At 38.7% G+C, this 25,084-nt stretch overlaps 1 protein-coding gene across 1 annotated transcript in view; it reads left to right on the top strand.

Annotated features, from left to right (window-relative positions):
* The window catches only part of LOC149166151 (cinnamoyl-CoA reductase 1-like), a 59,089-nt gene that overhangs the window by 21,200 nt on the left and 12,805 nt on the right, over window positions 1–25,084 (top strand). The window contains exon 7 of the mRNA XM_089430065.1: window positions 8,700–8,769. Coding sequence (XP_089286191.1) covers window positions 8,700–8,769 — 70 coding nt within the window. The remainder of the gene's footprint in view (window positions 1–8,699; window positions 8,770–25,084) is intronic.

The raw sequence follows: 25,084 nt of genomic DNA, 5'->3' as shown, positions 1-25,084 counted from the left end.
GGATGCAACTATATCGAGTTGTCAAAGTAGGCCAACTCCTTCACCAGAGCAAGTGGCTCACCAGGGACCATGTTTAATAGAATTTTCCTCACCTCGTTGAAGCTCTACACAGAATCAGGAACATTGCTTCCTGAGGAAGGAGGATTGATCCAGGTAGATATTGGTGGCCACCCGCCTATCCCACTTGGACCTCTAGCTGGTTTCATCAATTTCCTTGATTATAACATAATTTAATATTTTTAGCAGTTTTTCAAGTTGTGAACTTCCAGAGTTGTTTTGGCCCCCTAAACAACGTTTTTTTTAGGTCCCGAGCAGGCCCATAGCTATAGGTAGTGTCTTTCCGCAAATTTTGTAGTACTTAGAGAGACCTTTGTAACAAGGTATCATATGCGCCAAATGGATATCATATGACCAAGTTACGACCCCGGGAAGTTGGGTGTCCAACTAACCCCAACAGGGCCCACAAACTCTTGGCGTTCCAACTGCTAGGGTTATGGTTTTAGTTGTTTAGGGTTTCCCTTTGTTGTTAAATAATGAAAAGTCCCTTGAGCCTCATTGTAACATAGTTTAGAAAACATGTAGCCGTCACATCTCTTCTCAGAGATAAGATACCATCGCTTGAACTAGTTTATTTCCATTCTGCATGTAAACAATTTTCAACAATTTGTTGTTAATGAATTGAAGTTATGTTTTTGATGCATCTTTGTGTGTTTTTTTATATCTATAGTTAATTTCATTTCTTCATAAATCTAGATCAACTTATGAGGAAATTCCTTCCCCTATAGATAATTTTGTGACCCCTCTTGGTCTGGACAAAACATGAGGTTAATGCTCCTACATCACTACTCTTGTAGGGAGTGGCCAATAGGAAAGTCACAACAACAAATATGAACTGTGTTAGTAGGTGCTTGCATAGTGTATTTACTTGTATAATTGAAATAAAGTGGAAGAGAGTCAGTGACTCATCATAGATTTGGGCACCTAAGTATAGCTGATTTGGCAAGTTTAGAGAGAGAAAATATTTCAAGTGTTAAGGGTGAATGCTTAAAAGAGGCCTCAAACATCAAAAAATCACTCACAACTCTTGGGCTCATAATCATGAATCTTTTAAATATTACCAATGGGAAACCACAACATTTACCATATCATGACTTCAAACTTACATTTCTCCTCCAAGATTCTCTAGGTGAAAACTCTAAAATGAGTATCATTGTTGATGTCAACCCTTCTAATTGATGTGTAATGGATACATTTAGCACTTTGAAATTTGCACAACGAGCAAAGTTTATTGGGAGTAATGCTTTTATAAATGAAGATTCTACAAGATATGTTATAACATTGAAGATGCAAATTGCAACTTGACATGGATCCTAACATTTATTATTGTTTTATTGGCTACACCATAGTTCCTAGAAGTTGTTCCACAGAGCTTGTTTTCATGATAAGTCATGAAGCAACATGATTTGATGGCCCCAAGAATCGCGGGGACCCTTGGTCACTCAAAGTTTAACAAGAAGGCGAGTTGGGGGAGGGGCACGGTGGAAAATCAATCCAATGTTGCTTCCTTGAATGAATGACCAAGATGAATTGCGCCCCCAACATCTCATTTCAAAACCGCCAAGGGGGAGGGGGGGTCACATTCCTAATTATTTTAAACATGCATTTTTAAATTTCATTTAATTTTGGGCTGAGAAAATAATGGTAAACCTAACGAGGCTTATGTGGCTTCAACCTCATTTTCAGTCTGGCAATATTCAATCTAAAGATACAATAAAGCCTCAACCCGAGTGAAGTTTTAAAGAAAATATTTTGCAGCCTCAACCATGTTTTCAATGTATAGTTACCGCAATGAGGCTTATGTGGCCTCAAACTCATTTTCAATTCTACAATATTCAATGTAAGGATACATTAAGACCTCTCCCTGTAAATATTTCAAGAAAATGTTTTTGTAGTCTCAACCTCATTTTCAATGTACAATGACCGTGAAAAAGTCCCTGTGACCTCAACCTCATTTTCAATCCCACAATATTCAATTTACATATACAATAAAGCCTCAACTTAATTAATGATTTCAAGAAAATACTTCTACATGTTCAACTTCATTTTCAATGTATAATAATCACAACAAGGTTTTATTTGAAAAATCTTATAAATGGTTATGATGCTTTGCTTTTCACTACAAGGGATTCATCTCTTATTTGCAAAAACATATTTATAATATATATGAAATTATACTTTATTTCTAAAATATCATATTGACCAAATTTATTTTTTAGTATAAAGTCAAGTTTTTTAATCAATTTCATTTTCCAATTATTTGAATTGCACTTTCACAATATTCCAATTCTAGCTTGAATAGAAATAAAATTATCGTTCTAAATAATTAATAAAACTAAAATTGTTTGATTCATAAATTTATTTATTTTTGTATTGTAGGTTGAATATTGGATAAATTTCTAATATAGTGTTACATCCAAATTTTGTTTACTCTATATACCATAACATAAATTACAAAGCCAAGAGGGGTTAACCCTATAGGGTGATTGCATGGATTGTAGTAGAAATGGTGTCATTGCATGTGAACATCCTATATCCCAATGAAGAATGTGAGGACATTATTTTAGATCTTTACTTCTATGGTGTACGCATTTCTTTTTTATATTACCTCAAGTTATTAAGTCAACTTTGTTATGGTTCAAACACTCTGGTGCATTTCGTCTGAATGCATTAATATTCAGAGTAATCAACCTTCGGTAACACATCATTAGAGTTACTCTGAGAAAACAGAAACTTTTATAGCCACCAAAAGAGAATTCCAGTAAGATCGATGATAAATTATTAATTACATGGCAATTAATTCAATGGATTATTAAGAAGGAATATAAAATGTCTATTTTAGTGGTTGACAATTAATTCAATCGCTAATCAAGAAATAATATAAAATGTGTCCAATCTGCAAAACGTTGGGCATTAAATTCTTTTGGCCTAGTTTAAAGACGTCAAATTTTCAGGCGACGTCAAATTTTCAGGGGATGATTTTTTTGGAAATGGCAGACATTTTTGAAAATTTATAAGCTGATTTTGGGTGCACATGAGTTTTTGATGGTGTTGAAATGATTTATGTCATTAAAAAACGATTCACATTCACATAGGCAGATTTTTTGAAGAACTTTTCACCCGTTTCCAGCCAGAAATTCACCATACTAGCAAATTTGTGGCCTTGTTAGATAATGCCAATGAAGAGAATAAGAACAAAGTGCTTTGCTTATTTCCCTAGTCTTTTATGTTCTCTATGGCTTTGGTGTTCTTAATGAAATGCTTCTTATTCCTCACAAGATAGCAATCAATATCTGTAGTAGAAATGTTTTCCGAAAGAAATGTTTTTTATGTTGGAGAAACTAATTCCAACCACTTATTAGGTGTCAATCCAGGTACCATAGTTTGTTTAACTTTAGTCGAGTTCGGTTGAGTAATAGTTGAGTTCTAGTTCAGTGATTTATTGTTGATATCTCCTATGTAATCTATTTAATTGTTAGAAAATATTGAGAAAAGCATTTCTGCTCAATTTTTCAATCTTTAACGTGATATCAGAGCCTAATCTGCATAAAACCTCTTATTTTTTCAATCTTTAACATGGTATCAGAACCTAATCTGCATAAAACTCCTTGACAGCTACAGAGATCAAGATGTTAAAAAAATACCACTGAGAAGAAAATGCTCTTGTCAAAAAGCCAGTTGCTGCGTAGCCAACTTAAAAAACTGCAAAACCCTTCGACTAATCGCACACGTGCGATGAAAGCAACAAACTTAAAAAAAATTGGAAAACCCTTCAATTAATCGCACACGCTTGTGTGGCAAGGTGCGACAACAAATCCGAAAATGCCACACGAAAGTCAGCGCACAACGTTATCCAAGAAACCATGCACGACGCATAAAATCCAAAGGCTTGAGGCACGCTGGAGGTTCGGAAACGATTAATCGCACGCGCCTATTCGCAAGGTGTGATGACACGAAAGTCACCACATAGAGTTATGCAAGAAAGCACACACGATGTACGGAAACTCGAGCTTCGATTTTTGTCCATTATTGGTTTCATTCGCATCAAAGTCGAAGATCGCTTATTTTTTTTATTTTTTTTGTGATATTATTATTATTATTATTATCTAATTTTAAGGTCATGGTTAAGTTAGACACTAAATTGGTGTATGAGACTTTTTGTTTGTAGGACAAGAGAACCACTTCCACACAAGGATTTGATTGCTAAGTCTATAAAAGCATACATACTCTGCCTCTTCTAGTTTTGCACCTGTGACCTCTTAGGAGGAAACACATGCTACTATAAAAGTTCCTTTTACAATATATCTTAAAAGAGGATATTCAAATTTCTTTTCAAAAAAAGGCACGAAATATGAGTTGTGTTTATGAGCATGAAATTTTATATAGAAAAATTTAGGTTTTGTTTTCTTTTTTTTTTAATGGGGATATATGAGTGATTTCTTTTAAAAGTAGATGTGAGTGGGGGAGTCATTCAAATAGATGCCTTATTCATTGCAGCGATTTGATGATTTTTCTATTATTAGAGTATTTGAGCTCTTATCGATCCCAACACCTCATTGTTTGACATATTTATTGTAGTCATTCAAATAGATGCCCTATTCATTGCAGCGATTTGATGATTTTTCTATTATTAGAGTATTTGAGCTCTTATCAATCCCAACACCTCATTGTTTTACTAGCGCTTGGGCATCTCCCCTCACTTCTTCTTTTCCATCTTACTACCACCTCGCCACCTCTTCTTGTTTCTTCCTTTGGCCATACATGTTATTGCAACTAATTCATGCCATTAATTTCCATATATCTCTTGTTACCTCCTCAAGAATTAACTGCTCATTGCTACTTTCTCAAGAATTCAATGACTTCAATCCTAGACTCCAAGAATTTGGCGACTAACTCAACTATGCTATGGCTTTTGGCAGTGATTCTATAAGGAATAATAAGCATTTCTTCTAACTACGTTGTAGATCTTGGTTACTCTCCTGTAAGAAATAAATTGTTAAATATTGAAAAAATGTGGAGTAGAAGTGTTCTTCTCAATATTCTCAAACAATTAAATAGATTACATAGGAGACATCAACAATAAATTACTTAACCAGAACTCAATTGTAATTCAACCAAACTCGACTAAACTCACACATACTATGACTCTTGGATTGACACCTAGCAGGTGGTTGGAATTAGTTTCTCCAACCCCTTAATTACAACCACAAAAATCCAAACTAAGTTGTCTGTTAGTCCAAGTCTTAGTGAGGCTTACAATTAAAAAAATGACATAAACTAGATCACCTTTTTTTTTTTCTTTTCTTCTAGAACTTGTAGCCTCTAAATTGCTTCAACTTTTTCTTTTTGTTGTAGGCTTCAAATTTGAGTTTCTTCATTTGTTGGTGCAAATCTTCCATTGTTTCTTTAGGTTGTCCATGGATGTCATCTATTTCTTCATAAATTTGCTTGTATGTGGTCTGCTGCCACATGCTATGTTATGTAGTGTGCTTTTCATATTCAATATTTTGCTGCAACATAAGTCTATAATAAAAAAATATCTCTTTAGGACTTCATTTCATGAAAATATCATTAATGTCTTCAACATTCATTTCAATGTAGACTTTACTAAGACATGGTGTTGCAAGCCATGCTTCAAAGAAATTTAATTCTTCTTCATAATCATCCTGTTTACCTGCACACTAGAAATTAATGTTACGATTAAAAATATTTGCAAAACCACATTGGTTATATTTCTTTTGCTCTGTAATGACAAATTTCTCTCCTTTTTCTTCCTTCTCTGCCTCTATCACTTCCATTTCTTTACTAACTTCTCCTGCTTCCAACAGGGTTTCTTCCACTTGGTTTTCAGAGCCAAGTGGGCTTTTCTCACCAAATATCAGTTTATAAATAAGATTTTTTTGTTGCATCATATGAAACTATTCATAATTAGTCAACTGGTCTTCATCAAACTTAACATCAACAAATTGATTGTTGGATTCAACATAACACTGGCTACTCCAATGGCAATTTCGTTATCATCAGCAAGCATTATTGCTGGATTCACCAAATCGTCATCCACTTGTGGTTGTGCACAGTGGGATTCAGGAGCATATGTGTGCTATTTCTTTGCTTCTTCTGCAAATTCTTCACAGTCATCATCCACTTGTGGCTAAGCACAATGGGATTCACCAAACTCTTCATCTTCAACTGGATTACTCCCCCTTACACCAAAACTCCTCTCAAGGGTATCCCAAGCCTCCTTGGTTGTCTTTGCATCTACAATGAGGGGAATAATGTTGTCATCTACGCATTCCTTTATGCATTTCAATGCAAAGACATTCTTTTTCCTTTTCACTTCCAAATCATTCAAATAAATCTCAAAGAGCTCTAGTTGTTGCTTTGACTTTGTCAACCTCTTGGCTTTTCCCATTTGTTGAGCATTTTCTAACTACAACTCAATAACCATATCGACTTGCAAACATAGCGACTTCTCTGCAATGAAAAATCCTCGCTTCTCTGCAATAAAAATTCCTCGCTTCTCTGTGATGAAAACTCCTAGCTTGTGGTTATGCCTTTGCAAACTCTTAAAACAATTACCTTAAAATAGGGTATGGATTCTTTGTTGCAGAACTTCAAACAAATTCGATTGTCAACTCTGGCTCTCACAATGATGGTTATGGCTCATCACAGTGGTAGCATGCAACAATGGCAGCTTAGGAATCCTAAATAGATTTACTTTCAAATATTTATACAAATCACCAATGAGCTAAAACCCTCTAATTTTCACTTAATAGAGGGAGTATCTTCAAAGACTCTACCACTCAAATAAACTCAAAGCATATAACCCTCAGTCGAATAGGGTTCCATAGAGGAAGAACAAGACCATTATGGGTGCAGTTAGAGCAATTTTGCATGATCAAAGTTTAACTTTCTTCTTGTGGGCCAAAGAATGTAATATTGTTGTTTATTTGTAGAACAAGAGCCCGCACAGAGTCTTGGGCAGCAAGACTCCTGAGGAGATGTATACCGACAAGAAGCCGGAATTTGGGCAGATCAGGATATTTGGGTGCCTTACATATTCACACATCCCTAAGGAGAAGAGGACGAATTCGGAGCCCACTACAAAGAGGGGTATCCTAGTTGGTTACAGTGAGACCAATAGAGCCTATCGTATATATCTCCCTGCACAAAGGAAGATTGTACTAAGGTGGGATGTGACATTTGAAAAGGAGAGGGAGGTTGATTAGGTAGAGCAGCAGGCTCCTTAGCAAGGGGCCACACCACAGGTTTCAGGTGCATCAGGTGGTACATTAGGATCAGAAGGTTCACCTTCTTCAAGGGTGATAGGTTTATAGAGTATAACTTTGCCTAGTACGTGATCACTTGGTGCAGCTTCATGAAGCACATTATCTCAGAGTTCAGGAACTCCATTGGTTATTTTAGAGCCTTCCTTGATAGGAGAAGAGGCAAGAGTTGAGGACTTTCCCATACCACCACAAGAGACTACTACATGAAAGAAGAAGCCAGGATGGCTTCAAGAGACTCTAAAGGAGGCTCAAGAGGCAGTGGGAAGACCCAAGTGGTTAGTGAGGGAGATCAGACCACCAGAGAGGTTGGGTGGCTTTGTGGTAGATGTTGTGGAGACAGAGTTAACTAGTTTTGAGGAGGCCGCTAGTCAGCAGATCTGGAGGGATGCCATGGTGGAGGAGTATGCCTCTATCATGAAGAATGATGTCTAGGAGGTAGTGCCACGTCCTGATGGGAAGTCAATGGTGACTTCCAGGTGGCTCTACAAGATCAAACATGTTGTGAATGGTAGCGTGGAGAAGTTCAAAGCTCGATTTGTGGCACGGGGTTTCTCACAGGTAGAGGGAGTTGACTATGAGGAGACCTTTGCACTGGTTTCTCGTTATAATTCCATTAGAGCAGTGATATCTATAGCAGTTGAGATGGGATGGAGGATTCACTAGATGGATGTGAAGACCACCTTTCTCAATGGTGTTATACAGGAGGAGGTGTACATTGAGTAGCTTGAGGGCTTTGAGTTGCATGGGAGGGAGTATCATGTATGTAGGCTGAAGACAACCTTGTATGGTCTGAAGCAGGCATTGAGGGAGCTTGAGGGCTTTGAGTTGCATGGGAAGAATTCTCATGTATGTATGTTGAAGAAATACTTGTACGGTTTGAACCAGGCACTGAGGGCATGGTACGAGATGATAGATGCCTACTTGTAGCAGATGGGTTTCTAGAAGAGTGATGTAGATCCGAATCTATACTTTATCTTGGTAGGTGACGATCCACTCATTTGGTTCTAGATGCGGATGACTTGTTTATTATAGGGGACGATAGACTCATCCAACATTGCAAGAGAGATCTTGCTTCTGAGTGTGATATGACTGATATGGTGTTCATGCATTACCTTTTGGGGTTGGAGGTTTGGCAAGATGATGGGCATATCTTTGGGGGCCAGGGCAGATGTGCAGGTGATATCTTGAGGAGATTCCGTATGGATGGTTGCAAACTTATGGCTACTCCTATGATCACCAATTGGACGAAGTTGCATGCTTCTGATTCCGAGTTGGTGAACCCCACTTTGTATTGTTGATTGATCATTTCATTGATGTATCTGGTCAACACTAGACTGAATATTTGTTTTGCAGTCAACAAATTGAGTTAATCTATGATGGAACCCAGGAGTGTACATTGGTTGGTTGCAAAACATGTGTTGAGGTACTTATAAGGCATAGTGGATTATGGTTTGGACTATGTCAGATGTGATGGAGTTAGATTGATTGGTTTCATAGACTTAGATTTGGCTGGCAGTGTTAGTGACCAAAATAGTACTTCCAGATGTTGTTTCCCATTGGGCAAGGTAGTTGTGTCATGGTTCAACAGGAAACAAAGATCAATGGCATTGAGCAACGCAGAGGTAAAGTATATGGCAGCTAGTCAGGCAGGGTGTGAGGCAATGTGGATTTGCAAGATGCTTCATGGTTTATTTGGTCAGATGTTGAGACCAACTACGATTTACTATGATAATCATAGTTGTATTCAACTCTCTGAGAATCCAGTATTTCACGACCGGTCAAAGCTTATAGAGGTAAGATACCATTTCATCAAAGACTAGGTTCAACGACACACAGTGAAGCTTGAGTATATATCCACTAATGAAATAGTTATATTAAACTCTCTGAGAATCCAGTATTTCATGACTAATCAAAGCATATAGAGATCAGATGCCATTTCATCAAAGACTAGGTTTAGTGACACTCAGTGAAACTTGAGTATATATCCACTGATGAACAGGTAGCAGACATTCTCACCAAGTCTTTGCCAAGAGGTAAGCATGTTTTCTTCAAAGACAAGATGGGAGTGGTGAGAAACAACTTCCTCAGTAAGAGGGAGTGTTGAAAATAGTACCAAGGAGAAGTGTTACTAGGTTTTTATCCCTTTTTAGCCTAGTGATCACATTACTTACCTTTGTCTCAATGATATTTATGAGTTATTTATGGTGGAAAAGGTACTTAGAAGTTTTGTACCATGTACTTTTATAATATTAAAGTCACTTGTACTTTATAAAGTGACTTTATGTGTAAAGTACTAAGTGTATTTTTCTAATACTAAAGTGAGGTGAAAAATCACTTTATGAGAAAAAATAGAAAAGGTACATAACTTGAAAAAAGTACTATGAGACTTTTAAGTGATGGGGCCAATGTATGAGGGAGCTCACTTGGGAGAACTGATCTCAACCACACATCTTAAGATTTGAGGATGAAATCTCAATCATTGGATCCTAGGTTTAGGGATTCAATCTTTTCCAAGGAGACACAAGAGGAAAAGGGAGGCTCATTCTTTACTTCACACTTGAGAGAGAACATGAAGAGAAGAGAAAGAGGAGAAACTTCATGAAGGAGGAGAAAAATTGTAGCTAGAGAAGAGGAGCTCAAATCCTAAGGAGGAGAACTTTCAGCAGACACAAAAATCAAGGAGGAAATAGTAGCACAATTTTCGAGGATCTTAGGCATAATTTCAAGGGATAGCAACACAATTTTCGAGGGTTTTCTGCACACGAGTTTCAAGGAGATTACGACAGATGTCAAGCCCAAAATTCGAGGCACAAATTTCGAGACAACTGCTACATGCAGTGCGAAAATTGAGGCATTGTTCAACTGTTGTCAAGCACGAAAATCCTTTAGCATGAAATTCGAGGCACCTTCCAGCGCAAAAATCGAGTCAAGGTTTGCACAAATGTCTAGGAAAAAATTGAGGAGCTGAGCTGTAAAAAATGTAGAAATTTTGGACATGCAATTTTCTGGAAATATGAAAAATTCAATGGGCACAAATTTCCAGAAAAGAGAATTTAATGCTACAACAGAAAAGGGAGATAAGTACTATGTTTGTTTGATGTACTTATTCTAAAATTCTCAAGCAATAAAATCCTCCTTTGAAGACCAGTTTTCCCCAAGAGGCTGTGGGGTTTTTCTGGGGTCAAATTGACGAAAAACTAGAGTCTCAAATGTGTAGAATGTTTCCATATTTTTTGCATTAATTAATTAGTTGATAGGAAAGTGAAAAATTAGTAGAAGCACTCTTTAATGTTCTTATGTTTTCGTCAAGAATTTGATCATTATATTCTTTTTAAAATTTTCTTAGCCATTTCTACATGGATATCTTCTGCAGCTGCATCAAGGAAATTACCAAAAAAAACAGATGTATATAATAATTTGTTTGGAAGGTTCATTGGCTCTTTGTGTTATTTGTAATGACATTCCTAAAGAACTTTGTGTCACTATTTCAAGTCATGTATTTTACAATCAATGCATATTAGATGGCTCTTTGTGTTATTTGTAATGACATTCCTAAAGAACTATGTGTCACTATTTCGAGTCATGTATTTTACAATCAATGCATATTAGATCACCTTACTAGACAATACCAATTTCCCTACTCGTGTGTGCAAAAGTCATTTGAAAAATGATTCAATGTTGTCTCTAATTTCCTTTGAGCATTGCACTTCTAATTAATCTCAACGAGTTTAGAAGGGGGATGAGGTTGAACAATGACTTAATCCAACATACTTTTATGCAAAACCTACAACATTAAAAATGATTTTGTTAGTACACGGACCATCATAACATCTTGTAGCATAGTTAAATACATAATTCAAAATCAAAATATATTAAGAAGTAATGATATTATATATACATAGTGAATAACGAAAATCTAAAACGAAACATTAATACCATGGAAAGTGGTATAAGTTTGATATAATTTAAAATTTTATAACTTTCGAGTTTAATATGAGAAAAATGGTTTTACATAAAAGTTATGTCTAATTTGAAATTTCAATAAAAAGGTTTTAAATGGCATTGACCATTTTTAAACAATTGATAAGGATGTAGATAAAGATATCAAGATAAGTGGTTAAATGGAGTTAGAGGAGGAAGGGTTCAGCCAAAGTTAGAGGTGCATTAACTTTGGTAGAGGAACCCACATGTGGACCAAGGCATAATTATACCATTTTTATTATTCCTTGACTTAGGAAAATTTAAATATAGTCCTATAGTCAATAATTATAATAATCTCAGTCATCTAGGGAGACTTAATCTCAGCCCTTCGTGGGACTGGTGGGCCCAAGTCAATTTCTAAGAGGGAAAAAGGGTGCTCACTTGGTCCATTCATGTACTAGAGGCTTGGTGGCTAAAGGTAGCAAGAAGAAAACACTTCAAGCTAGGGTTTCAACAAACTAAGGCTTCAGGTTAGGACAACCAAGGGAGAGAAGAGTGGCATAACGACCTCATTATCACTTGCAGCCATTATCATCATCTGTCAAGTCACTAGCATCAGTGCAAGGAGGCCATACACAGTCATACGATGCTTTACATATCTATACAGTGCGCAGATCAACAAGGCCGAGAGGAGACTTGGGCAGTCAAGGCATGTTAAAGTTGAGGATCAGGGAATATTCCTACCTCATTGTAATCAATTTTTGAATATTACTATTGCTAAAGAAACCTAATAAAAATCCGCCAAGTTTGCAGATTTTCCCCAATTAGGGGTTTCCTAGGTACAATTTGTTGTGTACAGTTTTATGGTGTATTTGTCTTTATTTGTTCCTTATTTTCTATGACATGCTAGTTATAAAACTCAGTATATTTGTGGATTGAAGTTAAAGTTCAGCTTTTAGCCCTTTGCTTAACATAGTTCACAGATTAGATTGTTGAGTTTTAAGAAAATATAACATGTTATTAGACCCAAGTATCTGAGTGAAGACTAACACCCTTATTTCAACCTCGGGAATTGGTTTAAGGCGCAGAGGAGAGGCACAATATAGTTGTACGTTGCACTAGGGTTTCTATCAATGCCTTGGGGTTTTGACACAAAGAGCATAGATTTTCTAGTCAGAATATTGCACTAGGGTTTCTGAAGAGTACGACCAACAAAATTTCTTACCAGGGTTTGAAACCAGAACACAGTTTGGATTCAACAAATTTATACTCTTGGAAGGAAAGTATTACTATGGAGCTAGAAGAGCGAGGTGTCAAGAAGTTTGTGGAGAACCCACCAGCCACACCAACTGACCCTCATTAAATGGCTCAACATAACAAGAACGATGGCAAACCAAGGAGGATTACCCTTGAAGGAGTCAAAGACCGCATTGTGCGACATCTTTCCAACAATAAGACTGCAAAATAAATGTGTATGGCCATTTTGAACTTATACCAGGGCTCAAGTGAGGCTAGAAAAATTGTGCTCAAGGACAAATTCAGAAATATCTAGATGGGCAAGTCTGAGCCCATAATCTCTTATCTCACCAAGTTCACCTAGGTGAAGGACGAGTTGGTTGAAGTGGGGGAGACAATACTTGAAGCCTGAAGCAAGCATGGTGAGTCTTGCCCTATTAGGGTTTCAAAAATCGTGGGATAACTTCCAGGATGCAGTGAGTGGCAGAGAAACGCTTCCAGGCTAGGAGTGGTTATGGGGCGATTGTGTCCAAGAGAAGATTTAGAGGCTTGCTAGATCTAGGGCTCATGTTAAGCATGAGGACAAGGAGAACTTTTCCCTAGCTGGCAAAGGGTCCAAGCCCAAGAGAAAGAAGAGTGCAAGAGGGTTCAAGTCCAACTCCAAAGGAAAGAAAGAAAAGAAGGATCTCAACAAGATAAAATGCTTCCAGTGTCATCAATTCAGACAATACACCACCAAGTGCCCTCAAAGGAAGAAAGGGTCCAAGAAGGACCAAGAGGTAACTTCAGCAAAGGTGGATAAGTTCGATTCCAAATTTGAGGAATTCTCACTCATAGCTCGCATGACAAGATCAGTAGCCAACAACTTATAGTACAATAGATAAATGTCTTTCAAAATAATCACATCATTAGGATTTGGTTGACGTTTCGAACCAACCAATGTCCCGAGGATGAACCACATTGGTTGGTTCAAAACGTCGACCAAATCCTAATGATGTGATTATTCTGAAAGACATTTATCTACAATATGGATCACAAAAGTCTCAGATCTAACTTATAGTACATTAATAATGGAGCATCCCACCATATGACTGGGAACAAGGAGTATTTCAGCAAGTTGACGGAGAGGACTTGTAGTTTCACATTGAGTTGAGAGATGATGACAGGTACTTGACTAAGGGTGTGGGTCTGTTAGGGTTGAGAGGGAGTCTAGTAACCCTCCTAATTTTGAGGATATCCTCTACGTTCTAGGTCTTAAGAAGAAACTTGTTTCAGATTCAACCCTAGAGGAAAAGGGTTATGAGGTTATCTTCAGCAAATGAAAGGCCTTCCTTAAGCCCTGTAATTCTAGAGCAACAAAGTAGATTGGAGTGAGGGTGAAGAACCTCTATAGGCTATAGTTTGATACAATCGCGACCTTGAGTGGTAGAGAAGGCCGTGAGCACGGTTGAGACCTTAGGGAGCTATGGAACATGCATATGGGCCATTTACACCATGGAGCATAGAAAATCCTTAGGGAAATGGCCACAAGGTTGCCATAGTGCAACATGAACCAGCATGACGTGTGCAAGGGCTACACACTTGGCAAGTATGCCAAGACATCCTTTCCCAATAGTGACAACTGATTCAAAGGCACCTTGGACTTGGTTCATTTGGATATTTGTTGTCCATTCCCTTCTCCATCCCTCATGGGATACAAGTGCTATGTCACCTTCATTGATGACCATTCAAGGAAGTGTTAGAAAATTATATATTACGGGGCAATGGAATACATAAATTATTGCATAAATATAAACACAGAAAACGCATAAAACAAGAGAGACACAGATATACGTGGTTCACCCAGTTTGGGCTATGTCCACCCTGAACAACGAGTCCTTCCCTTCTATTATCCAACAAAATGAAGAGACACAACCTACAACAGATCCGCTGTAATATCCTCTGTTTTCTCTCACACTCTCACCTCTCCGTTTCTCGCTTAGAGAATACACATATATATCACAACCTCAAATACAATGCCCTCATACAAAGAGAGGGGTTGCCTTCTAGGGTAAGAAACCCTAAACTAAACATAAGTTCTACTGTCATATCATTCGCCTAATGAATGGCCCAGATTGACTAGAAATTACTATACTTTTACAAGGCAATTTTACATCTATTTTTGGCTTCGGGGGTGCTACCCCTAAACTCCCTTCGGGGGACCGTTGGTCCCCAGACCCCCCAGCCAGGGGGGATCGGCCCCCCCGGATCCCCGCGGGGGGGACAAGTCCCCCCTCGTACCCCCCCGCGTGGAGGGGTGTACAAACTTCCTGGGGTATACATTCGGCTGAAACAAAGACCTTTGAACAATCATGCTTCACACACAACAACAAGAAGTGGATCTTCTTCATGAAGAAGAAAGGTGATGCGTTCTCAAAGTTATTGGAGTTCAAAGCCTTGGTGGAGAACCAAATAGGAAAGAAGGTCAAAGCGTTGAGATCAGATAGTGGTGGGGAGTACATCTCCAATTCCTTTAAATATTTGTGTGCTAAGGAGGGCTTCAAGAGGGAGCTCACCCCACCCTATAACCCTCAACATAACAGGGTGGCCAAGCACAATAACCAGAGTATTGTTGGAGCGGCCGAGGTCATGTTGCATGACCAAGGACTACCATTATTTCTTTGGGTAGAGGCATGAAACATTGTAGTCTTTCTGCAGAACAATAGTCCACTTAACGTGCTTGGACGAGTTACACCAGAGAAGGCATTCACTGGAAAGAAGCTGGATGTTTTTCAATTCTGTATTTTTTTCAATTTGGTTTACTGCCATGTGCCTTCAAAGAGTCGAAAGAAGCTGGAGCTGATAACAGAAAAGGGAATTTTCGTGGGCTACAGTGAGACATCCAAGGCGTACAAGGTGTACATACCAGCATTGAAGAAGATAAATATCAGTGTGTGATGTCAAGTTTGAGGATGAAAGGGATCTCAGGAAGTCCTTACAGTATAAGCAAGCTACAACATAGATGGGGGAGTTGTAGGCTCCTAAGTAAGAGGCTTAGCCAACTCCTCAGACCACATCACAACCAATGGTTGGGAAGCCACATAACAGTCAGATGAAGAGGCAGTGCAAAAACAAGAGGAGAGAGAGGAGAAAGCATGGTACACTCTAACAGTGACACATAGCACATGCTGGAGCTGATAACAGAAAAGGGAATTTTCGTGGGCTACAGTGAGACATCCAAGGCGTACAAGGTGTACATACCAGCATTGAAGAAGATAAATATCAGTGTGTGATGTCAATTTTGAGGATGAAAGGGATCTCAGGAAGTCCTTACAGTATAAGCAAGCTACAACATAGATGGGGGAGTTGTAGGCTCCTAAGTAAGAGGCTTAGCCAGCTCCTCAGACCACATCACAACCAATGGTTGGGAAGCCACAAAACAGTCAGATGAAGAGGCAGTGCAAGAACAAGAGGAGAGAGAGGAGAAAGCATGGTACACTCTAACAGTGACACATAGCACATGCATAAGAAAGTCAAGGTAGGATAATTAGTTGATTGAGGAGGGCTTGGGATAGGGTTGGGGCGCCCAACTCTACATTCAAGTAGAGTAAACAACCACAAAGATACATGGGTTAACGAGTTATATGGCATTGATGACTGATTCCTTAGACTTAGATCCTTCTTGCTATAAGGAGGTAGCCTCTCAATAGATTTGGCGTAATGCTATGGTGGAGTACCCTTCCATCATGCAAAATGACGTCTAGGAGATTGTGCCAAGGTTAGAGGGAAGATCCGTAATTGGATCCCATTAAGCATGGAACTGATGGGAGTGTGGAGAAGTTCAAGGCTAGATTCATAGCCAAAGGATTCTCTCGGGTGGAGGGCATTGACTACGATGAGATTTTTGCACCTGTGGCCTGCTATTCATCCATTAGGACCATTTTAGCACTTGCAACACAGATGGGGTGGAAGATCCACCAAATGGACATGAAGATTGTCTTCCTTAACAATGTGGTTGAGGAAGAGATTTACATTGAGCAGCTAGAGGGGTTTGAGGCACATAGTAGGGAGACACATGTGTGCAAGATCAAGAGGGCTCTATATGGGCTCAAGCAGACCCTACGAGCGTAGTATTCTCGCATTGACAACTATCTTCTGGGACTAGACTTCACCAGAGTGAAGTTAACCCTAACTTATACTACATTGTGGTTGGGGGACAACCTCTCATTCTTGTGTTGTACGTAGACGATCTCATATTGACAAGGGACGAGAAGCTCATCAGTGACTGCAAGAAGGATCTTGTAGCAGAGTTTGATATGAAGGATATAGGTCTTATGCACTATTTCCTTGGGTTGGAGGTATGGCAAGGTGATGGACATATTTTCTTATGACAATGCAAGTATGCTCTGAAGATTCTCAAGAGGTTCTGCATGCAATATTGCACGCCCATGGCCATGCCTCTAGTGAGAAATTGGAGGAAGGTGGATGCTAACAGAGAAAAATGAATTGATGCCACACTTTAAAGACAATTGATTGGGTCATTTGTATCTTATGAACACGCGACCCAATATTTTTTATACGGTGAATGAGCTGACCCAATTCATGATTGGACCTACTAGAGTGCACTGGGTTGTTGCCATAAATATTGTTAGGTACCTCAGAGGCACAATGGATTATGGTTGGTTGTACAAATAGGTTGATGGAGTGAAGTTGGAAGACTTCATAAATGTGGATTGGGCAGGGGGTTCCAAAGACAGGAAGAGTACTTTGAGTTGCACCTTCAATGTTGGGTCAGTAGTTGTTTCCTGGTTTAGCAAGAAATAGATATTAGTGGCATTGAGATCAACTAAGGTTGAGTGTTGGAATTAATACTGAGAGGGGGGGGGGGGGGGGGGTGAATCAGTATTAGCAAGTCAACAATATTTCATTTCCATAATCAGATTCATATACGCTACTTCATTTAATGGAACTTGCGTGTATACACAACTGTATTTAAGGCAACTAGCATATATCCTGCAAACTTATGATTAAGTTAATTTATCATATGTTGATCTTTAATCATTGCATCATAACCATATAAACAGTAACCAGGTGCAGTAAAACAAAACATACAATCACACACACATGAACACAAGATATAAGGTGGAAACCCAATGTGGGTGAAAACCACTTGCTGCAATCGTCTCTATCTTATTTTAATAAGAAACTTCTTTTTAAAATTTTTGTACTGGTGCAGTATTATACTAATACACAGGCTTCTACCTGCAGAAGGCTACAACCTTCTGTCGTTCTCCAGCTTCCCCTGGAAGGGAGCTACAACGCCCTAGCTCTTGTACTAGTTGATGTGTTTACTAGTACGTAGGTGTTGGCCTACAAAGGCGACAACCTTCTCTTTTCTTCCAGGGACCACGTTTCATAAATTTTCAGACTGGATCCATCAATATCATGAATCAAGCATCAAATATATCTGCATCAACCAATCTCCTTTGCACCAACCAAAACTGAATCAATCAATCACTTCTCAGAATGTTGTAACCAGAATATAGTAACAGTAACCAAAACCCAAGCTAGAACCCAGAACACTGCAACAACAAACAAAAGTAGCTAAAGCATATTTTATGAGGTATACACTACTTCACTGTGTCAAACCTGCGTACATACGCTGTTATCTCAAGGCGAACCTACATACAGATCTGCAAATCAAATTTAAGATGTATACGCTGTTTTGATATGCAGAACCAGCGTGTATACGCGCCTTTGCCAAATTGAACCTGCATACAGATCTGTAAATGATGATTTAAACCTTACAAAAATTTCAGACATCAGTTATACCAAGATCATTATATTTACAGATTACAACATGCACCAGTTATTCAGATAAAATATCAAAAGCCACACAAATATACTTCTCTTGAAGCCTTAAGATCTTGACCCATCATTAGATCTTATCCTTCATCAAGTGCTAAGGTTCATCCTTGATTCAGATCCAGCTATGCACCATAACCCAATAACCTATATTTTGGATCTTGTTCTTCATCAGATATTTAATGCTTGAGTACCTTTGCCTAATGATCTTCTCCTCCTTTTATAGTCTTAGGCCTTACTTAATACCATGGACCAAAACCACTTAGAACCAATACCTTGGACCAAATACCTGGGGTCAACACTTCAGACAAGATACCTTGGACCAATACCAAGGATCAAAATACCATGGACCAAATACCACGGACCAAAACTAAGTTTTCCAACATGTACGCGCCTTTCCTTCCGTGAAAGTGCGTGTGTACTCTATACACACCTTTTGGTCTGCGAACCCACGTGTACACGTGACTTGGTCAATGGGGAACTTGCGTATACCTCTCTTTCTTCATTCTGAGCTGTGATATGTCATCTGAGTGAGTTTCCATCAAGGACAACACTTGTGTCATAGTGCCAAATCTGTGTCATAATGCCAACAATCTCCCCCTTTGGAATTGATGGCAAACCCAAGTCACTCTCCCCCTTTGTCATCAAGGGAAAAGGGTTATGCTCCCCCTGAGTACATGTTGAATTCTTTGATATGCTGAAGTGTGCTGATTGAGCTCCAAGCTCGGGTCCATGCTCCCCCTGAATATAAGCAAGGTCTGCAAAAAGATGTTCTAAAAGAAGGACATGACTCTATACTTACATCATAAATGACCTTTCTATCACCAATGACTCATACATACATCCATCTCCCAACCAAGTGGGGATATACCAATTTTGACTCATCCACCCAACCAAGTGGGGATACACCAATTGTTCATACATGTCAAAACAAGAACATTACATCATCCATCCCATGCATAGTGGGGAAACAAAATAGGTTGTTTCATGACCTTGACATTAAAAGATATACATGACATAGAGACCAAATATCTAAAACAAGACCATGATAATCATCAGCAACTATCATCAGTAGCATCTGTCAATCACCATCCAGACTAGAAACCATGATCTCCCCCTGAACCTGTTCCACCTGAATTTGTACCAAGATCTTCTAAGATAATGCCAACAATTCATTATTAGAAATATATGCTCCCCCTGAACCTGTGCCAGATGATCACTGTCAGACCCATATTAGACTCCTTTCTTCCTGAGTCTGGCCCACTACTTTTCTTCAAACCAACATATACGCGACTGTATCCACAGAAATCGGCATATGTACACGGATACACTTCATGAAACTCGCGTATAACAACTTTTCTCTGAAACAGATAAGTTTTAACCGCAAGATGATGCATCAAATACTCCCAGCTTCTGTCTGAGATATTCAAATGTCTCTCTGGGCAATGATTTGGTGAATATATCAACAACTTTTTCTTTGGAAGGAACATACTCCAATTTGACCTTTTGTTCAAGCACTTGTTCACATAGAAAATGATATTTGATGGGTATGTGCTTGGTCTTGGAATGCATGACCAGATTCTTTGAAATACTGATTGCACTTGTATTATCACATATAATGGAGATGGGTGGAATGCATGTGATCTGAATGTCTTGTAATGTTTGCATTATCCAAAGGAGTTGTGTGCAGCAAGATGCAGCAGACACATATTCTGCTTCAACCGTAGATAATGCAATTGAAATTTGTTTCTTGTTGAACGAAGACACTAATCTGGAACCCATATAGAATGCACCACCACTAGTACTTTTTCTGTCATCAACGCTTCCTACCCAATCTGCATTTGTATATGCATGAAGTGTAAGATCTATATCTCTAGGATACCATAAACCAAAATTCTGTGTTCCTTGAAGATATTTGAAAATCCTTTTGACTGCCTGAAGGTGTGATTCCTTTGGATTGGCTTGGAATCTTCCAACTATTCCCACTGCATGCATGATGTCTGGTCGGGTACCTGTTAGATAAAGCAGACTGCCAATCATGGATCTGTAGGTTGGTTGATGTACTGCTGCTGATTCATCATTTGAGCTGAGACTGCATCTTGTTACCATAGGGGTACATACTGGTTTAGAATCTTCCATGTCATATTTTTTCAAGATCTTCTTGAGATACTTGGTTTGTGACAGAAAAATACCATCTTTCTTTTGTTGAACTTGTAGACCAAGAAAATATGTGAGCTCACCAAGCAGGGACATTTCAAATTCTTGCTGCATTACCAAAGCAAAGTTTTGACTCATGGCTTCTTCATTACTACCAAAAATGATATCATCAACATACACAACAAGTATTAGAAATTTATTATTGCCAATCTTTGTATATAGATTACTATCAAATGATCCTTTAATACTAGGCCCTTGGAGCTTGTTTTAGACCATAGAGAGCCTTTCTGAGTCTGCATACAAGTTTTGGATCATTTCCAAGGATGAATCCGCCTGGTTGCTCAATATATACTTCTTTTTCTAAGTCTCCATTAAGAAAGGAAGATTTTACATCCATTTGGTATACTTTGAATTTCTGAAAACTAGAAAGAGCAAGGAACATTCTTATGGCTTCAAGTCTAGCAACAGGTGCAAAATTTTCTTCAAAATCTATACCTTCTTGTTAAGCATATCCTTTACAAACAAGTATGGCCTTGTTTCTAATAACTTCACCATTTTCATTTAGCTTGTTTTTGAATATCCATTTGGTTCCTATGATATTCTTATCATGAGGTCTAGGAACTAATTCCCAAGTATTATTCTTTTCAATTTTCTCAAGTTCTTCATTCATGGCCTTGACCCAACATTCATCTTTGCATGCTTCAATTACATTTTGAGGTTCAATGGAGGAAAGAAGTGTTAGATAGCTTGAAGATTCTGTAATAGTTCTTCTTGTTTGCAGACCTGCCTCTCTCTGTCCCAAAATTTGAGTCTCTGAATAATTTTTCTAAAAATACCTAGATGGAGTCTTTTCTTCTGCCGTTATCTATTCTTCTGGTGGTTCATTGGTTTCTTCTTCAAAATTAGTCTGGTTTGATGTGGAAGGATAATCCTCATCTTATCCACAATCTTCGGTTTTTACTTGCTTGGGATTTTTGCATGCTTCATCAACAACAACATCAATACTTTCAATAATTTTCCCCTTTTATTATAGCACTTATATCCTTTACTTCGAGAAGAGTAACCAAGGAGAATGCCTTCATCTGCTCTGGGTTCAAACATGCCAAGTTTTTCATCAGTCCTTTTGATGTAACATTTGCTTCCAAAAACTTTGAAGTATTTTATGGTAGGAGTCTTACCATACCAAAGTTCATGTGGAGTTTGAGTGCTGTTTACCCGAACATTTGCTTTTTTGAGAATAGTGATGAAAACGAATGCAGCTTCACCCGAGAAGGTGGTAGGAGTTCCAGACTCATCTAGCATAGCACGAGCCATTTATTGAACATTTCTATTCAACCTTTCTACCACTCCATTTTGCTGAGGAGTTCTGATCTAAAAATCACCCGTGAATGATCTCAGTTAATTAATGAAGGTATTACAGATCCATGTGCTGGGGTGTGCCTATGTTATTTTAAGCAACAAATTGATAAGATTGTGAAATACACAAGCACTTGAAACAATAAGAGAAACACAGTAAGAAAATACAAAAACACAACAAATTTAATGAGGAGTTCACCCAATCCTCCTGGGCTACGTCTCCTGGTCCAGCCTTTAGTGGTGGCCTTTCTATTGTGTCTTAAAGCAGAGATTTTACAATAAGGAGCTCAATTTGAGTCTCACTTAACAGATAATGATCAGTGGGATTGTTCTTGGATCCCCCAAGTCTCTAGAGTACATAGACTCCCCTTTATGAATCTCGACCTCAACTGGTCTCAGTGGTATGAGTCCAATTTGGTACTCAATACTTGACAGGAATACATAGAGGAGTTGCTTGAGCCTTTCAAGCCTTCTCTAGAGTTCACAGACTCTCGGACTCTCTCTGTTCCATCTGCTCGATGCTGCCTTTTCTCTACATGTTAGCTCAGCTTCTCTGTTCTCTGTAATTCACTTCTTTCTCTACTTCTATCTCCTCTGCTCTTTGTCTGTTCGTGGCTTAAAACCAATCTACTCCCTGATTGTTTGTTTCTACTTCCCGGCTCTCTGGATCGCCTGCCTCTGTCCACTGGAATTCTCCTACTCTGTGTAATCATCGCTGTGTAACACTTCACAGAGAGGTGGCCACCTATTTCCTCACGAACTGAGTGTTAGTTCTCTTTGAACGGTCATTATTTCCATTGCTCCAAGATTGCTCACGAAACTGATTCCTCTACCAACTCATCGGTCATGTCGGACCCCAAATCTCATGTACCTTAGTCTATTTCCTCATCAAATCTAGTCTTCCATCGGTTTGATTCTCTGCTGTTGATCTGGAGCCTCCAGATCCTACAGTCTCCATCTATATTGCGCAGGTAAGTTGCTCGACCGTTACTCATGCGATGTAAGCGGTTTTCTCTCTCATCTGTTGGATGCGTGTCACCCAGTCTGTGGCATCACTCTAAACTCGGCCAAACCTGCTTACTACTCTAAGTGCATGCGATATCCTGCCGGTTTTGGGCGCGAGACCCGCCTTTTGATGGTTTCCACACGGTTTCTTGTTTTCCTCATGACCAAGCGCTTCAGGCTTTCCTTCACTGAGAGTTATTGCAAATCAGAAATTGTCTCTATTTTTGGATCTAGGCTTTCGATTACCAATTTGCATCCATGCGCGGTCTCCATGGGCCAACGGTCAGCGCGATTTGACCGAGGGTCCTCATTCTTCCGTGCTGGCCACAAATTTCCATTGTCTAGAGGTCATTTCTGATAAGCTCGTTATTCATAAGATTTTGAAGCCTAACATAATTTGAAACAGTCATGGAAATGTTTAAGGATCCAATTCAGATCACAGCCTTCCCACTGAAAAAGCTTTTGGACCACCAAAAGTTGGTTTTCAAGCATCGACTAAGTGAGGGTATAGTTGTCTCACTTGTCCAATCTCTATCCATTTTTCACTGCTTGGCTTGGAACCCTTGAGTCCAATCTTGAGGTACTCAACATCTCCCCTGCGCGTCGTCCTCACCTTCCTGTCCAGAACTGTGTCTTCGTGTAATTCATTGAGATATTCAAGTAACAAATCATCAATAGAAGGCGATTGACTCTATTCTTCGGGATCATCAATTAATGAAGGTTCAAATAGTCTCAAGCTGTCTACATTAACGACTGAGTAGATGTGCATGTAAGCTGGTAAATCAAGGCGAAAAGTATTCTCACCAATTTTCTCAAGTATTTTGAAAGGTCCATACCTTATTGGATTTAACTTTCTACCTTCACCTTGCATTCTGTCCTTGCTGATATACAGCCAGACTTGATCACCAACTTGGAAACTATGCTCCATCCGATGCTTGTCATGCCTTGCCTTGTATTTGGCTTGGCTCTTTTCCAGTTGTTCCTGTACTGCCTGGTGAATCTCTTGGATTTGTTCAATGAACTTGGTTGCCTTGTCCACATCACTGTGTTCATTAACTGTTATGTCTTTACCAAAGACAAAATCCAAGGGAGACCTTGGTGTGAAACCAAAACAGTCTCAAAAGGAGATCTCTGTGTAGAAGAATGTTTTGCTCGGTTGTAAGCATGCTGCACATAACACAAATGTTCATCACAAAGTTTGGGATGCTTGTTACAATAGCCTCTGAGCAATTGGATCACTGTCCTATTGACCACTTCTGTCTGGCCATCTATCTGCGGATGAAATGCTATGCTTTTCTTCAGTTTGGTGTCCATCAGTTCCCACAAACTCGACCAATGCTTCCCAACAAATCGGGTGTCTCGAGCAGATACAATGGAAGTGGGTAATCTAAAATGAACCCATACATGCTGAAAGAACAACTTTGCAGTTTGTTCAGCTGTAATTTGTTTATCACAAGGTATCAAAATACACATTTTGCTGAACCTATCCACAACAACATATAAATAGTCATGACCTTTCCTAGATTTAGGCAGTCCTCCAACAAAGTCCATGGAAACACTTTCCCAAGGATGAGAAGGAAATGGAAGTGGAGTGTACAAGCATAGTTTTCTATTGCTGGGCTTGCTTTTAGCACACATCGTACACCCTCTTACATATCTAGAAACTGTCTCATTCATTTTTGGCCAATAACAAAACCTTTGCACCTGTGAAACCTTTTTACTTACCCCAAAGTGACCTGATATTAGAGAAGTGTGTGCTTCTCGACTTGTCTTTACTCTTTCAGTTTGTGGAATGCATAACTTCCAACAATGATACAAGAGTTGGTCCTTAACATGATAATCCAATTCTTCTACTCATTTACCTTGACTTAAAGTTGCATATACATCTTTGAAATCTATATATTGAGCATATTGTTCAATGTAGCTCTCATGCAGTACTGAATTATGCTTAAGTATAGTGGATGCATTTATAATAGGTCTAGATAGCATATCTGCAACTTTATTGTGTATGCCCTTTTTATATTTGATGAGTAAATGAAATTGTTGTAGAAAACCCATCCATCTATACTGTCTTGATTGCTATGACTTAGTTTGGGAGTGTAGATATTGAAGTGGTTGATGATCAGTATGTATAACTGTCTCTTTGCCCATTAAGTAATGTCTCCACTTTTTCACACTCTGTACTAAAGCATACAATTTTTTATCATATGTGGGATAGT

This window comes from Pinus tabuliformis, chromosome 5_1, assembly GCF_031772625.1.
Source record: "Pinus tabuliformis cultivar Carrire ecotype Pingquan chromosome 5_1, CPIR1, whole genome shotgun sequence".
Taxonomy (NCBI): Eukaryota; Viridiplantae; Streptophyta; class Pinopsida; order Pinales; family Pinaceae; genus Pinus; species Pinus tabuliformis.
The sequence above is the reverse complement of the archived record's forward strand: the minus strand, read 5'-3'. Positions and strand labels throughout refer to the sequence as shown.